The sequence below is a fragment of the Hyposmocoma kahamanoa genome, unplaced genomic scaffold (assembly GCF_003589595.1).
Source record: "Hyposmocoma kahamanoa isolate Upper Pololo Valley unplaced genomic scaffold, ASM358959v1 100021, whole genome shotgun sequence".
NCBI lineage: Eukaryota > Metazoa > Arthropoda > Insecta > Lepidoptera > Cosmopterigidae > Hyposmocoma > Hyposmocoma kahamanoa.
Genome location: NW_020653200.1, coordinates 8015263 through 8032152, shown reverse-complemented (window position 1 = coordinate 8032152; position 16890 = coordinate 8015263). Strand labels below are relative to the sequence as shown.

Genomic DNA, 16890 nt, shown 5'->3' with positions numbered 1-16890 from the left:
TTCTTGTCTAAATTGAATAACAAAAACAATTGAAAGTCGATACTCAATGTTTCAAATTTAAAAAAAAAATCACAGAAACCATTTGAAAAAAGTTTCATTCGAAAACCTTAAACCATGAAGATTCTATGAAAATTCAAAGAACCTATTGCAATAAAACGGCAATTTCATACTTTAACCCCTAATATTTATTACAATCACAGTTACACAATATCTTAATAACCTTTACTTTGTACACATCTTAGTAGTGCAATCTCACAACGAAAATATACTTTTCTATATTTTTTTTTATTAAATTAACTTTGTAATCATATTCATAGCATTGACGATTGTCTTCTAATTTGACAAAAATTGTTTAGTTCCCAAAAAAACTCTTTCGAACCTGAAGTTATGTACATACATTATAATAATTTTTTTACAAAATCACTCTGTTTATGACATATTTTCTTACAAAATCACTTTGTTTATGACATGTGCACTTTTCTGTATCTATAGCTGTTTTTGAACGGTTTCTTTTATGTAGTTACATTATGGCGATTAGACATTGGTTTGAGAACAATTTAGGTAAATCTGAGTTACTTAAAAAATAATTTTGGACTGCTATAATTGGACCATTCTGTGCGTATATGCATGCATTATTTAATTTAAATTAAATATAAATTATTCGATGCTCCTATTACCCATGCGTATTTACCTAATTTAAGGAAATTTTGATATAAACTGGCAACACACACGAATATCGGGTAAATAACCTGTAAAACAGCTAAATTAACAATAGTCACCTAGTCACCACGTGAAAAAATTTCCATCTTATTTTTTTTGTGAACAATTTTTACAATGTTTAAAGACACAAAAAGGCATTTTTAAACATAAAATAACTAATCACTCGTGACGTGCAAACAACGCGACGCTGTTTTAGTACTGACGCGAGATTGTATTCGCTTTTGAATTTGTATTTGCTTTGGTGGCTTCACTTTAGTGTTCGGCGGACTCCATCTGCCTATTCTTTTGTAATCTGAGGGTTATGTCATCTAAGTTTTTTCCCTTACAATTTAGTTGTTCTGCTCCACCTTTTACTTATTTATTTATTTGGCGTCTTGGTTGATAATAACGTGTAGTTCATTTCACATAGCATGAGTACGGTGACGTTTGAGATTTGAAGTTTCTAGATATGTAGTGATGTAAAATTGAATGAAAGAAAAAATATTTAGATACCTTATCGAGATAATTTGCTACGAGAAGAGACTCGATTTAGATACAATAATATAAGAACAAATTGTAAACAAAAAAAGGATTCAATTATTATTTTACACAACAAATAAAAATCAATATCAACAAAGCAGAAAGTCAACAACAAAGTATGAAATGAACAGCACCGAAACGATATCTAACAATTACTCCAAAAACAACACGCAATTTTAAAACAACAGAAAATGACCCACGTACGTACAAGAACTATGCACTCACATTAACGCTAGTTACACAATAGCCAATTCGATTTATCGATTCAATGGTGTAAATTTCTATGGCTAAATATTTCGTGTTACGCATCCAGTACTGTCAAGTACGCGCGACACAGGGTTTCCCTAATGCGGGGCTACGAGTGTGTGCAAAAAAAAGTACTTGTGGTAATTTACTTATCTTTTTGTCATTTCATTATCTGTCTACTTAATATACGTAATGTTTACTTAAAATCACAATTGCAACAAATATTGTTTTGTTTTTGGTATACTATAACAAATTTACTATATATTGTTTTGTAACCTGGCTGAGAGACCATGGAACGTAAAAATTTTAAAAGCCAAGGTACCCATTCTATTTGGTAAATGGAATATAGTGGCATGTTAAAGGTGCTGAGAAAGTTCCTAAAACTCCTTCAAGATATACTTAATATTAAGTTTCCATCTCGCTTTAATTTGAACTAAGGCCTAAACGAGTTATTTAAATACTATGTACGAGTACGTACATATGTGATGGATGGTACAGGTGACTTGCAATATTTTTCTTAAAATCAATTTGTGTAATAAACTTAGCAACATTAATATTGGTAAGTATTATAATACATACCTATAATATCTACCAATATTAACGTTACTAAGTTTATTAAGCCAAAATGTATGTATCCATACATTTCGGTTTAATAATTCAACGGGTAAGTAAATTGTATTGAGAATTAGCGCCTCATTTATCAACATTGGATTCGACCTTTTGGGATTCACCGTTAATAAGGGTAAATCTTAACCGTATTCGAGACCTATAGTCGGGATTAAATAAATAATAGTATTGTATTTATTTATATTTCATGACTAGACAGCGATGGTAGCCTAGTGGGAGACGGCTGCTTCTCAATTGAGAGATTCGAATGAAACCTACACGTGGATAGAAGTTTACAAACTCTGATTACAAAAACTTTTATAAATAATAAATAAAAAAATAAAATGTTTCTCTAATTAGTTAAGACATCTATTTAAATTATTAAAAGAAAATTATAATTAAAAAAAATTCAGAACAACACTAAATTAAATGATATTTAATATGCAATTAAGAATTAATTTATTATTTTACGTTTATAAACCGAGTCTTTCCTTAAAAAAATAGTGCGTGTGGCGTACTGTCCTCACAATAATATTGGCTGATTCACTCTCTCGTAAGAAAATCCTATATATTTTATGAATTATAGCGAAAAGATCGTCTATTCTGTTCCTCGAAAAGATCGTCTACTCTATCCCTTTATAAGGCTCAAGTATGTACGGGTGAGGAAGTGATACTGTTGATGTTTTTGGGATAGTTTTATTATAGTTTTTTTATAAAATGAAAAAAAAAAGAAACAAAGAATAAAAAAACACAGTGGGAAATTCTTTCTTTCTAACTTCTAACTTTACTAGTGGTAAGGTTTCACCCTCTTACCTATTTCTACCATAAAAAAGAAACCACTTATTGCTTATGAAAAGCACCAAAACATGGTACTGTAACTGGGGCGTAGCTTAGGATGCGTAGCGAGAGGTACTTTTATGAATTTAAACTGGAATAATCTTCAAAACTTGCTTTATTGCACTTTTTTACATATTTTCAGCGTTGGGTTACATTACGAACTATCAAGATACTCTATTCTTTTCTTATTTCATTTTTCAAAACACATTCTAATTACAAAACTATATTCACTCAGCCAGTGATTCTACTCATAGAGTAGAGCCTAGACTACAGTACTATACAGAGCGAAACACCACATTTTTCGCACATAATTTTAGATCGCTTGTCTTTTTCCTTGGTATTCTGCAGCGTTTATGTGAAGGCATTTCGGCAAATGGTCTCCAACATTAGCAAAACGAATTTCTTCTGTAATAACTTGTAAAGCCTTTTGGCGATTCTCAGACAAAACAGGTTTTTGTTGCAGATATAGTTCACTAGACCAATCGAACGTCGTTTTCTGCATCAAAATCCACTGATCTGTTCTCTAGCCACAGAGACTCGGAATTCAAGATAGCCGAGTTTTGTCGCATTTGTAGTTTGAGAGTATAACAAAAATGTATTTGTTATACTCGTATCAAGAAGAAAGTAAAATATACGGAGCCAACACCTCTTTCTCCTTCTGCCAACTGAATATGTGCTTTTTAGCTGATCAAAGCGATCTACGCCTCCCATTCTTTTAATATATTCCTTTATAGCTAAAGGGCAGTCTATCACTTTTTTGTGCCATCTTTCTGTGTCCGTAAGATAGTGGTTTTGCTAACTTTACGATGAAATGCACTACTCAATAGAAGGACCTCTTTAGTATCTTGCCAGACTGGGAATGCTACATTACTCTTGACACTCCGTTTGTATTGTCCTTTTGCAAACTTCATTTTACGTTTTATAATAACGGGTAAGTTTTTCTGTGTCTTCATATGGTTCCGTTAGCATACATGCCATTTTCATATAAATATTGCAAGAAATGGTAGTCACAGAAGAAATTGTCAAATGTCACAATAATATGAAATTCTTCCAATGCTTTATCCATCAGCTTTTCCGTCAACATTTTCACAACTTTGCATCCTAGTCCCTCTTCTGTTCCGGTTTCTGATTGTCCAGCGTAGATGTAAAACTCGTATAGGTATCCAGTATTGCTATCACACCGGCACCATACTTTGTAGCCTCTTTTTATAGGCTTTACAGGCATATATTGTTTCATGGATAACCAGCTTTTAAACAGAATCATTGACTCGTCAATACTTTGAGATCAAGAGTCTTTAGCACTTGTCTGACAAGCGTGATTGATAAGATCTAATACTGGGCGTAATTTGTAAAGTTTGTCATAGTTCTCGCTTGTCTTCGGTGGTGGTTGTGCATTATCAATTAGATGCAAACATTGCCAAATTATTTTTAATCGTTTGACAGGCATTACTTCTGCTATTTCGTCTACCCTAAAACCAGGGTCAGATGACCAATAAAGGTCAACAGAAGGAAGAATATTATTGTATCCCATAATTATAATTACCCCTAAGAATGCCTTCAAATCCTTTTTATTTATCGTACTCCATGCTTCAACTTTGTTTGGCTCGGCATATAAGTTAGTTCGATATATTATTGAATCGTAAACCTCGTCAGTGAAGAATTTTTCAAATAAAGTAACAGGTCTAGTTCGGTTGCTAAACATATTTTTAGGTGCCATTGGAATTTCGTCGTAAACGTCAGGACTAGGTTGATAGGCCGTCCACTTAGTTTTTTCTATATTTCTCCTATATATTCCTCTTCGCCGTCTGTTTCTGAATTTGAGTAAACAATCAGCTGTTTCTGAATTTGAGTAAACTTTTACTGGTGATATTGTTCTTGGCTCTGATATCTGACGAGTTCCAGAAGAAGTGCGTAAATTTTGAACTCTTGTCGTCCGCATAGGACGATTGTTGGGGGATGATTGGAGACTATGTTGAATATCAACAAGTCTACAGGTTTGAATTTCAGGTCTTGGGCTATCGGATGGAGTGGGTGTGGGTGCTAGAGGCCCATCATTAGGCTTATTAAAATTCTCTAAAATCCTTTGAATTTTCGTGGAACTGAATGGAACTTCGTTTTCATAGGATTCTAAATTGTCACCTGGCACATCAGGATCATCAAGCAAACCAAAAATCTCATCTAGTTCGTTCATTATTTCCTGATCATTCAGTATTCTTCGACTTATTTTTAATAAATCTGTAACATTCAAAAAAGCACATGCACACGCCACAGGCAAAGGGAATATATTTACCACCACAAAAAACCATATAGGTAATCAAAATCTGTCAAAGCCAAAATAATGAATGAATATTGAATGTATACTTATTAGGACATAAACATAATAACAACTTACCGTTGTTAAGTCGCGGAATTTCAAATTTAACAAATATTTATCATAAGTACCCATTGACTTACAAATAAATGGACGACGGGTCTAATACAAAAACCACGAAAAAAGTGTCCCAAGTCAACCCATTTAAACGTAGTGACATGTAAAGGAATATGAAAAAGCTTAAACGTTGGATTTCAATTGTAATGTTATTGCAGTACTGTCTAATTTTGCTTGCTTCGCTGTCAGTCAAACAAACGAAGACTAAAGCGTGAATGACGCTCTGTAAACGCCCTATAAGTTCGGACACTTTTTAGCGCGGACCCGACGTCCATTTAATTGTAAGTCAATGTAAGTACCTAATAAATTCACCCGATTTCAAATTTTCAAACGTCTCAGATACAAAAAATATAATGGCGCCCTGTCATCACTCCCAGTTAAAAAAGTGAGCTGACATCCGCAAAAAAATGATGCTATAAAAAAAACTTGTCACTCGATCAATTCAACGACAATTAAAAAAATAATATGGTTGGAAAATTATTCCCGCTGCCTTATAAAGGGCTATTCAAGGCAAACATGGCAGACGCACAATACCAGAGAGGTCGCAACATAGCACGAAAATATAGAGTCTATCAAAAGCTTGACTAATGTAGAACGCCTGACAATAAATCACGAATATAGCTATTTTTACTTGAACTCAGCAATGAACAAATCGGCGTGCCAACAGGTTACACTTTATAGCTATGGTTCGCCTTCGTCACTCTGGCTAGATCATCTTCGTGTTTCAATTTTTAAACGTTTGTAATTTCCAATCGGGCCATCAAGGTGGACTGTGGCCTAATGAGTTGACAATGAAACTAACGTGCACTCCAAGAAAAATTGTATCTTTACTCGCCTGTAATTGCCAAAACAAACTGAATTTATATACTTATACACCAATACAGTAAACATTCTTAGCTAAGGATCTTGGTGTGTTATTTGACTATAAATAAACGTTTCGTGAAAAATATGCGTACCTTAAGAACAAGGAATTTCCAATACTGGGCTTTAAGGTGAATCAAGGCGACCATCTACTATAAGCCTTGTCCGTAGCATTCTAGAGTCCGCTTGCGTATCTGCTGCTCCGTCCACTCGAATAATAGAGAAAGCGTTTAAGGTAAAGCTCTCAGGATACTTAGTATAAATGTGGTTATGGCCGCAGACTCGTTAGCTATTGTGAGAGGATTGACGAATTTAAAGTGACCTTGCTTGTTCACAGTAAAAGACGGGACTTTTAAGTAAAATAGACCTCTTTACAAGGCGTAACTCCCGAATACCTTTAATAGACATTTTACTTACGAACGTATAAGAATAACACTTCCTTATATAACCCCCAAGAAAGTGTCAGCTTTACACCAAAATATCTATGAAAAACGCCGGTTTCGATATTTTTGATTACGGCTCCAAAATATTTCAAGGAGCAGTTGTTAAATCGTCAAATTTAACGTCACTAAAACACAGGCATTTAATAGCAGATTAAAATTATTAATAGCAGATCTTTCGTGTTACTTCACAACGATGCGTCAACATAAGATGGATTATAATATGATAAAGATTTTTGTAATACATTATTTAACTCTTATTAATGTTATCTGTTTTATTATCCAAATGGATAATTTATTATATGATAAATATGTATTTATTTTACATGTGTAAAAGTAAGTAAAACACATTAAAATATGAAATGAAACTATTTTTCCCGGTTTTAAATCGCGTATATTTGTTTTTTCAAACAAACCAACGCTTTGGACGTTTCGGGCCCTTTATAGGTGCCATGGTCACGGTTGAGTGAGGTGGTACAGTCTTCAACCAGTTATGTCTAATATTGATGCAAACCACCCTATTTTTTCACTACATTTACAATAGTTATTAATTAAATACCTTATTTTTAAATTTACAAAGAAAACATTCTAATTGACGCAACATTAAGTTTTACAAATTATTTTATTGAATGAATTTTTATTAAGTTCAATTTATTATTAATTAATAATAGAAATTAGAATAAACTAAAAAATATTAATTAGTACTGCAGTCTTATGTCTATTTGGGATTTTTCATTAGAGGAATTACTGGATCCCAAACTGGTGGTACGGAGAAACCATCTTCCCTGTTGAAATTAGGATGTTTTTTAATTTCAATGACCTCTCGCAGCATCATGGGCAGATAACGGATTTCTTTTGCAAGGACCTGTGGTGTGTCAAACTTCATTGAATGTGTAGGTTTATCCATGACAAGCTCGTAGACTGCAGACTTGTTTACGCGAATATACGCGATTTAAATCCGGGAAAAATAGTTTCATTTCCTATGTGTAATAATCGCGAAAACCTAAGAACTCGATACAATAAAATACGTTTATAACTACCAACAGATATTGAAGTGCACGTAAGTTGCAATGTATCCTATAGAAAACTGTGAGTAGACAATTTTGAGACTAAAAAGTTTAGTCCAATGTGTAAAGTAAAAAAATGTTTTTTTTTGTTACTACGTTATAATATTACTTGTAAGATCTTACTATAATTTTTTTAGAGTTGTTTTTTTCGGTTGGGTTTTTTTTAAACAAAAACACTTGGTATTTTCTTAGCTTTATAATGTTTTTCTTTGTTAAAACTTTTTGAATACTATGATTTTCAGTGCACCATTTGCTAGATTGTCTGCAACATATTTCGCTCGAGTTATTAAAATTTTTCTAAGCGACCCAATTCTTATGCCCAGAGTTTGTGTTGTTGTATTCCAAATACAATAGATATATATGTATTGACAGCACTTTGTTGTTCATTTCATAGGAAGCGGATATTGCTGTAGCACCTCTAGCAATAACTCCGGAACGTGAGGAAGTCGTAGATTTCACAGAACCTTTCCTATCTGCCAAGAATCCAATTGAAAATAGTCGTATACCAAAACAATTGACGGATACATTCAGTTTTTTGAGACCACTATCTAAGGAGATATGGGTAATTATGTGCACTAGCAATATAAATTTAGTAATATCATTTCTTTTTTTAAGTTTTATGGTGAATTATACTATCAAGGTTTAATAAAAAGGAAATCAATTTTCAATAAATTAACATCTTCATCTTTAGCTTGGAGCTTAAAAAAGAAGACGGAATGCTAAATTCAACAAAAAAAAAGTATAAATATATATGTGTGTGTATATATATATATGTAGCTAAAGGTTTTGAGTAACCATCTCCATAACAAGCGACTTCACATGCCGCTTTGAGAGAATCCAAACATTTCGCCGATAAAATGATGTTACTATTTTACACATGAATGTTTATGACAGCTCTTGGGCTGCAGTACAGCGCCGTGCTACTGAGTTACGGTGTTTTAAATTCTGTTGACCACTTTTTCGTTTTGCCCGCTTTACTGCGCTTAATAAAAACAATTCTGAATTTTCAGCTCTGCGTTCTCTTCAGCTTTTTTGCCGTGAGCATAGTTCTTTTCTTAGTGTCCAGATTTTCTCCACATGAGTGGCGATCAATATCCATTTCTGACACTCATTTGGATCACCCTATTACCAGTACGAATGAGGTAACTTATTACATATTATTATGCAATATGGATAGAATACGGGACGGGCTCTCCAACAAAGTTTCTTGAAATGGTATAATCGAATAACTTCTAACTCATCGTTGTCACAGTTTGTGCGCTGTAACTATTATACTTTAGACAGACAATATAATTAAATAAATTGTGAGAGTAGACCGATAAATTTTTCGTAGTGAATCAAGTAAATGAACGCTCATATACAAAATTTAGTGTATAACTCGCACATATTTGTTCTAGATAATATTGCACAACGAATTCAGTATTTGGAACTCGTTTTGGTTCTCTCTCGGTTCGTTTATGCAACAAGGCAGCGATGTGGTGCCTAGGTACGTATTTCGATGTATCTATGTATGTCATAATATTATTTTAAAATACTTAGTCCTTAGTTTCTAAAACACTGTCATTGATTTTCAGTGATATGTAGTACGCATATAAGCTGCACTGTTCTAGTGCAACTTATAAACGTACTAGAATTTTACACTTGGTGACTCCAGGGTAAATTTCATGTCTTGTGTTAAATCGTGCGTGTTTGAGATATAGGGATAGTATATCGTGTGCATGAACGGTGGGTAAGGGGAGGCCGATAATCACCTTGTTATGGCTACCGATGTGAAATGTTATATGTAATAAAATTACTTATCTGTATTTCGCCCTTGCGAGCAATCATATAATATATGTATAAAACTAAAAACTAAGAAAATAAAGATCCGTTCTAGCATTCAAATGAAAAGGAAGTAACATGTTCCGGAGAGACTTGAGTTGGAAACGCAGTGCTTTTGACATGACGCTGAAAAAATAATATAAATGTAAATATCTTGATTCAGCGTTCGATATTATTATGTGGCTCGTTGTTCGTCAAAGTTGTGACATAAGATCATGTAAAAATTCCAATTATGAGTATTTTTTTAGGGATTTCATGCGTTGTTTGTTTAAAACTGTTCATATTTCAGGTCGTTGTCCGGGAGAATAGTGGGTACAGTGTGGTGGTTCTTTGCTCTCATCTTAGTGTGTTCATACACCGCTAACCTTGCAGCGTATTTGATCGTGGAGCGTATATCAGAGCCGGCTAAGAATCTCAACTACCCGTCAAGTGTCGCACATACTGAAGTAAGAAACACATGACATTTTCCCAATTCTTCAGGTAACAAACAAACTTAAGTTATGTATTCGGTGCGAAATGCTAAGCGACTGAAGACTTTATTGCTACCGAACAAAATGTAACATTGACTCCGAATTTAAAATAGCTGTTTCACTGTCATCGAATGATGTTTTCTAGGAATACCTACTAACAATTTATAGTTTCACAGGCGCAGTGGTAGCGCCCTTCAGATCTTTTCAATTTAAAGCTGTAAGTGGCACTGCAACTGTTATGGATAGACGTGTAGCTTACCACCAGGCACACGACTTGTTCGTCCCGTCACGCGATATTGTAAAAAGAAAGACATTTTCGTTTAGATAAATTTTATAGCAATACACTTAGCTTCTAATCTAGTCATACAACATTCGAGTATTTGCAAATATATTTCAGAAAGGCCCCGTTGCCCCATGGATCGATTTAGTTGAGGATTCAATGCAAACGGAAGATGTAGTTCACTACGCGTTCGCGAATGAAGGTCAAATTACTTGCGATACCAAGTCTCGTGTTTGTCAATATAAGCACGTTAATTTCGCCATCGCGACGCCAAAGCAGTCACCACTAAAGTGAGTTTATTGGTTATCAGAGCATTCATAACAAATTTAATAAACACCTCGTGTGGACATCACGATTATCGGTAAAGTATGCATACATTTTATTGATAACCGTGAAGCTGTAACCAGTAGGTACATTGTGTCACATATAACACAATGTTTAAAGAAAAATATTACAAGTCTCATTGATTAGTCTTACAAACCCCTTGTTGAGTGTGTCAAGTATCAAGTACTTTCGTATTGTTTATGATTCCTTTATCATTCCCGGAGTTCCGAATTCGGTTACTTTTGCGAATATCCAATACTGTGGCGGCTACGTTTTTTAAACTAATTTACTTTATCCTTGCATAATTGGGCCAACATAAATAACACATTTGATTTTAAACAACGACTTCAATCTACTACATAGATATCGTTGATTTTAAAGTTCACAATTTATCTTTTTCAAATACTCAAATCTCTTTCTGTGTTAAAGTTCACACTGAGTGCTAAGGAAAACCCTCCAGTTTGTTAAATTTTGCGGTTGAGCTTGCCTATTTTGTCCCCAAATTGAATTTACATAGTGATTGGCAGTTACGACTAGATAATAAACATCTATTTTCAGTACAAAATTCATGCTTATTTTAATGATTTATGTCTAATTCTATATTATTTTGTTTCTTTTTTTAATACATTTTATCGAAATAGAAAAATTCAAATGATTTGTAAGCTGCCGCTAGTTCCCAGTGGAGCGAAAATAAAACATATCTCGTGAATGTAGTATGTGTATTGAAGGACGAGCACAAACAGCGTAAATTTCCAGTATACACTGGCGTTTCTACTATCAAGCTGAAATCTCGCCTCTATGCGGTAATTCCCAGCTGAATACTGAAAAGTCGTAAATTTACATGAGCCCCGTTAGTAAGAAAGTCTTTCCTCTTTGAATTTCGAATTTATATCATACCTCTCGTTTTATGGTACCTACATACGAATTGCGACGTGACTTTTAACTCGTTGAAAAAAGTCTATGTTGCATTGTATTTCAGACGCTCTTGTGGATTCAGAACACGCCATTTTAAGACTTTTCATAATCGAAAACTGTTTTTAACATCTTTACTACAGGGAAGGAATCAACTTAGCACTAGTCAAGTTGAAGAAAGATGGAGTCATCACGAAATTGTGGCGTAAATGGCTCCTCAATAGGAAACCGGATTGCGAACATGTAAAAGATGAGGTAATGTGATATAAATGTTTTTAATTTAATGGTTATGTTAATTCATATGTGTAATGTTCGCGAATGATATTTCAGGAGACTAAGATTACGGAGATGACATTGAGTCAAGTAGCGGGGATTTTTTATGTACTTGTGGGAGGCTTGGCGATTGCCTTAGGGGTGGCTCTGGTTGAATTCTGCCAGCATGGTCGAGCCGAGGCGGCGCGTGCTAATGTGCCATTGCGCGCGGCGCTGACGGCCAAAGCACGTATGGCGTCACGCGCCGACCGCAAGCACGGGGCGCAGCGCACGCCTCAGCGAGACCACAACCGTTTGCCTTGGAACGGCGGCGCTTTCGCTGGGGTAAATATTGAAATTTATTATTATTCATTTTCTATGACTGTACTTCTTAAAAGCAGTCATGAGCTGGAAACGTTACTACGCTTCTTTAGAGATACTAACAGATACTAACAACCTTGTGTTATTCGATAGAAAAAAAATCAATAAATTAATATTGTACCTTCGTATTCAGCCTGATACCGATGATGTTGAATTTACATGCTAGTTTTAGAAATGACACACATCTCATTCCAAAATCAAAGTCATGGGCTTTTTCATCACACTTGCTCGTAAACAGTGTCTTGACTTGCAGGCAAAGTCCAACGTAATGTCCTAAATTATGCCCGCGAGCTTTTTCATTACATTATCGCCCTAAGGATTTTTTACGTCAAGATTATGCAAAATGTTTTTATGCATGAAAAATATGAACGTATATTTCGCAAAAACTTAAAATATAAACAAAAACTAAATATTTGCAATTTAACTTTATTTCACTAAATTTATTTCGTGAATTCAAATTGTGCAGTATTTTTAGAATTTGGAAATTATTTATTTCATATCAAATACAACGTAGCTACATAAAATATGTTTGTGTCTTTATAACATGTAAGTTCGAGTCGTATTATCTATGGAAGAATAGCAGGCAAACTGTTAAAAAAACATTTGCATAGTTCGTAAATATTTATTTATACAAATAATAAATTATCATTGTATCTATTTTAATGTGATGAAAAATACTGTACGGACGGATGGTAAAAACGGATGGTAAAAATGACGCACCACGAGTAATTAAAGCCCTTAGGTTTCGGGCTTCTATAAATATCTCGTTAATAATTTCTTATTTGCCGCCATTCATACATAGTACATTATGTAAACATACATTGGGTAGTAAATAAGAAATTATTCTACTCTTCTATGCTAATGTAATAAACCCTTTATTGAGTTGTTACGTGTTTTACGGCCGTATCTTAAAATATACAGTACAACGTGATTGAAATCGCAAAATTTTTCTAATTTCATTTCTTGAAAATTAACAATGAATAATTTTCTTTCACGTTCAGTACAATGACTTCTTACTAGGCAGAGAATTGTTGGGACGTTGCCATCGCAGGATTCATTGAGAAATATCATTATTATGTGAGTTTTAAAGACTTAGTTCTGCCTTTGAGGACCACTACACGTTTCGATCTCCTTGGCATGATTGCCTGCGACTCATATCCACAAATCCAAGACCCACGCACCATCTTAATAAGATGCGCACTATAAAAACTTCAACAATATATTAGTATTTATTGTCAGACCGGTCTAGTCTCTGATTTGTATGTATCTTACTATACTTATTATATACTTCGATCAATTTAGTAAATAGGATACCATTTCGACTTTTTAAGTTTTCGCGATTGCTACATATTTTCAATATGAAACAATTTTTTTCCGAAGCTAAATCAGTGCAATCAATCAAATGTTGGTTTCTTTCAAAAAAACATGTATACGTGGTTTAGATCTGAAAATAAAATAGTTTCATTTCCAATCCTGAACTGGATACTTATTAGCAATAACGTGTCAACTTTACTATCATGATTATAGTTTTGCGTAAATGGCACCTAAAATTTTTTTCGTCGTTTTAGATAGTTTGTTCTAAAATTTACTTGTAAAATGAAAACTTTTGCTTGTCACCTCAGGAAAGATGAATTGTTGTGTTGTTGTGATTTATTACTATAATTCCCCAGCTGCAACAAACGCAACAGTAAAAGTTTTCATTTTACACATTGACTTTTACAAGTCAATTTTAGAATAAACTATCAAAACCAACGAAAAAATTATTTTCCTGAACATGCACGGTAAATATTTCCGTAAATATTTGCATTACTTTCAAAAACGAACACGGAAAGTTTGTCATTTATGGACAGTGCGACTTCTTCCCGGCCAAGGCCTGCAAAGTATGTATGAAAATCCATTAAGGACTATCCACACACACCAGGGCCGTGCCCGGAACGTGGACGGGACGTGCTAGTTTGTATGAACTGCAGGTCCGTCCCGGCGCCGGCCCGGACACGGACATGTGTGAACGAGTTCATACAAAATGTACGCAACGATATTTTTTTGAGCTCCTGTCGGGGCACGGCCCGGATATGTGTGGAAACACCTTTTTGTCCACTTCTCCAAACTTTTAAATTTACCTAGTGATAATGAACTTTGTAAACAGGCAAAAGAAAAACTCATACAGCCAACTGCTCAGTGTTTATAACTAGAAACAGCGATATTTAAAAACACCTACCTATACCGCTTACTTAAAAAAAAAAGAAAATCGCGGTAACTTTTAAACTAAAGTGTTTTGATATTCTTTTGATTTTTCGTCTTCTTTTGTATTTTGGTCGCGAAAATGAGTGTTAGTGAGAAGAGCAATAATGAAATTAGAATAATATATACACATTCAAACACATCATCTGAAGTTCAGCAGACTACTATTAAAGTGCCCGAAAAAACAATAACCTTTTCTTTTAACAATTGAATTGTATAAATTTTAATGTTGATTAATATTGTTTTATTTTTGTATTATACGTTTTCTTCTCTTTAGTCTTTCATTATTGCCTCACATTGTTTGAGAAAAATGCTATACATGCCTCGTCGGGAACGGGGATTGCTTGACTCGTATTAATACAAGGCCTCTCTGGCGCTCGTCCTTGTAACTCATACTCGTCCAGCAATCCCTTAATTGCCGGCCTCTGCAATAATACAATATTACGTGCCATTTTCGCAAAACTATGATCATGTTTGTTGACACATTATTAGTTATTAGCATCCACTATTGCTATATACCTACAAGACCTACAAGTAGGTTCCTTGTGTCTGTACATATGTCTAGTGTTACTATTGTCTGGTGTTAATTTACTATTCATTTTATATACTATTATGTTGTTACTACTATGATATTCATATTTTTTGTAAAAATACTCCACTACATTATTATTATTATTGGTACAAACATCGAATAACGTAAAAAAATCACCTGACTGGACCTAATTTATTAATGTTTAAGTCAATGTCAGCGAACCCTACACAGTGCGTTGCAATTCCAATGGTTATAATCTGTTACAAATTATAATGTTATGGTGGTTGACGACCTATCCAGACTGTATGGACTATTCCAAAAATGCATGTGAGGCAACTACCCAATAAAAAGATTAAAAAATGTTAGCGCATCACTTTGAATATAGACTTGTCTCTCTCTGTGCCTGAAAGCAACTTTTTTTATTATTCCAGTACTTTACAGCAGCTAACACGCAAATATCTCAAGATGACGCTGTGCACGCTAGTTTCACGCACGTTTGATCCGGAGAAAAGAGCGGCGTCAATGTTCGTCGCTCCTCACTCAGCAAGCCGCCTAACAATTCAGTCGATCTCTATCAGCTCTAGAACGGCCACCGGAAATAGTGAAGTATCACAAGATAAACTATGATACCTGGTCCGCGGTTGTGTCATTTTGCGAATTAGATCCTCGTGACAAGTCACCGATGCTAATCATAAAGACTACGTGGCTCGGCGCATATTACCTAATCGCTCGTCGTTTCGCATTCCAACTAGCGATTTCAAAATGATACAATTGTGTACCTGGCTTTGCTAGATTAGTATGAAAGAAACTATAAGAGCAGTTTCACACGTCGACTTTTAGCAACGCGTCTGCAGCGATGCAATCTCTAATCGTCTAGGTACCTTTACACATGCACGCGATTTAAGCAGCGATACAAACGCGATACACATTTTTAACGTAAGCGACAACATCAGTGCAGTCGCGTGTTGGCATCGATGCAACCGCCTATAGATCGCAAGTTGCACATTACTAAACGTGCGTTTGTATCGCTGCTATAAGTCGCCGTGTGTAACCGCTCTAAAAAAACAGAATATCATAATAGACACCATCGAATTACTCGTTTTATTTAAACGATGTAATTATAAAAATAAACCTCTACATGTCTATGAAATTATCCGGCACCCTTTTGGCGAGGCTGAAAACTAGGTTGAAATTTAATACTTGATATAAAACATACACTCGTGTGCATACTGCTAAGTCGTCATTTATTATCAACAGAATACATTTGTATTTGGAGTTCTTACGTTTTCGCGATTGTTACAAATTAGAAATGCTAGTTAGATTTTTTATGATCTTAATCGCGTATATACATTTAATTGCATTAATATTAGACATAACGTGTTGATATCTCTATCATATCTACCAACCGCATAAGTCCTGCAAAAGGCTCAAAATGTTGACTTGTTTCAATAAAACAAATACGCGCGATTTAAGATCCGAAAAAAAATCCAATCCATATTTACTCCCTTTTTGACTTCTATACTAAATTAGAAATAGCTGAAATATTCAACGGTGCAATTAATTTTATAAAACAACTGGAGCAGTCAAGTTGATACATTATATTTAATATTAATGCCGATTCGTGTAGTTATTAAAAAATGTCCCAAAACCTATGACATAGTAGATTTAAGGTGTAATTTCGTAATATTTTAATAAATCGCATTTCGGATAATCACGTTTCGTAGTCCTTTGTATTTAATAAAAATCTTCTTAAGTAGTCTACGCTAGATATCGTTAAAGGAACAGTAGCAAAGACTAAAGAATCTAACCTGCATACATACTAAATTTAGGCGACTTTTATATAATATTTTTCACAAATCGAGTAGGAAGTTTTTGTAATATTAATTAATTTAGTACTGATTTAACCCACACTCAATTGAACACAGGTAGAAATTGTAAATCGGATTTGTTAAC

At 34.2% G+C, this 16890-nt stretch overlaps 1 protein-coding gene across 1 annotated transcript in view; it reads left to right on the top strand.

Annotated features, from left to right (window-relative positions):
• The window catches only part of LOC113240682 (glutamate receptor 1-like), a 76553-nt gene extending 60623 nt beyond the window's left edge, over positions 1-15930 (top strand). The window contains exons 11-18 of the mRNA XM_026478059.1: positions 8119-8286; positions 8735-8866; positions 9122-9210; positions 9835-9991; positions 10413-10585; positions 11675-11786; positions 11862-12128; positions 15369-15930. Coding sequence (XP_026333844.1) covers positions 8119-8286; positions 8735-8866; positions 9122-9210; positions 9835-9991; positions 10413-10585; positions 11675-11786; positions 11862-12128; positions 15369-15437 — 1167 coding nt within the window. The 3' untranslated portion in view covers positions 15438-15930. The remainder of the gene's footprint in view (positions 1-8118; positions 8287-8734; positions 8867-9121; positions 9211-9834; positions 9992-10412; positions 10586-11674; positions 11787-11861; positions 12129-15368) is intronic.
• Positions 15931-16890: the final 960 nt, after the last annotated feature.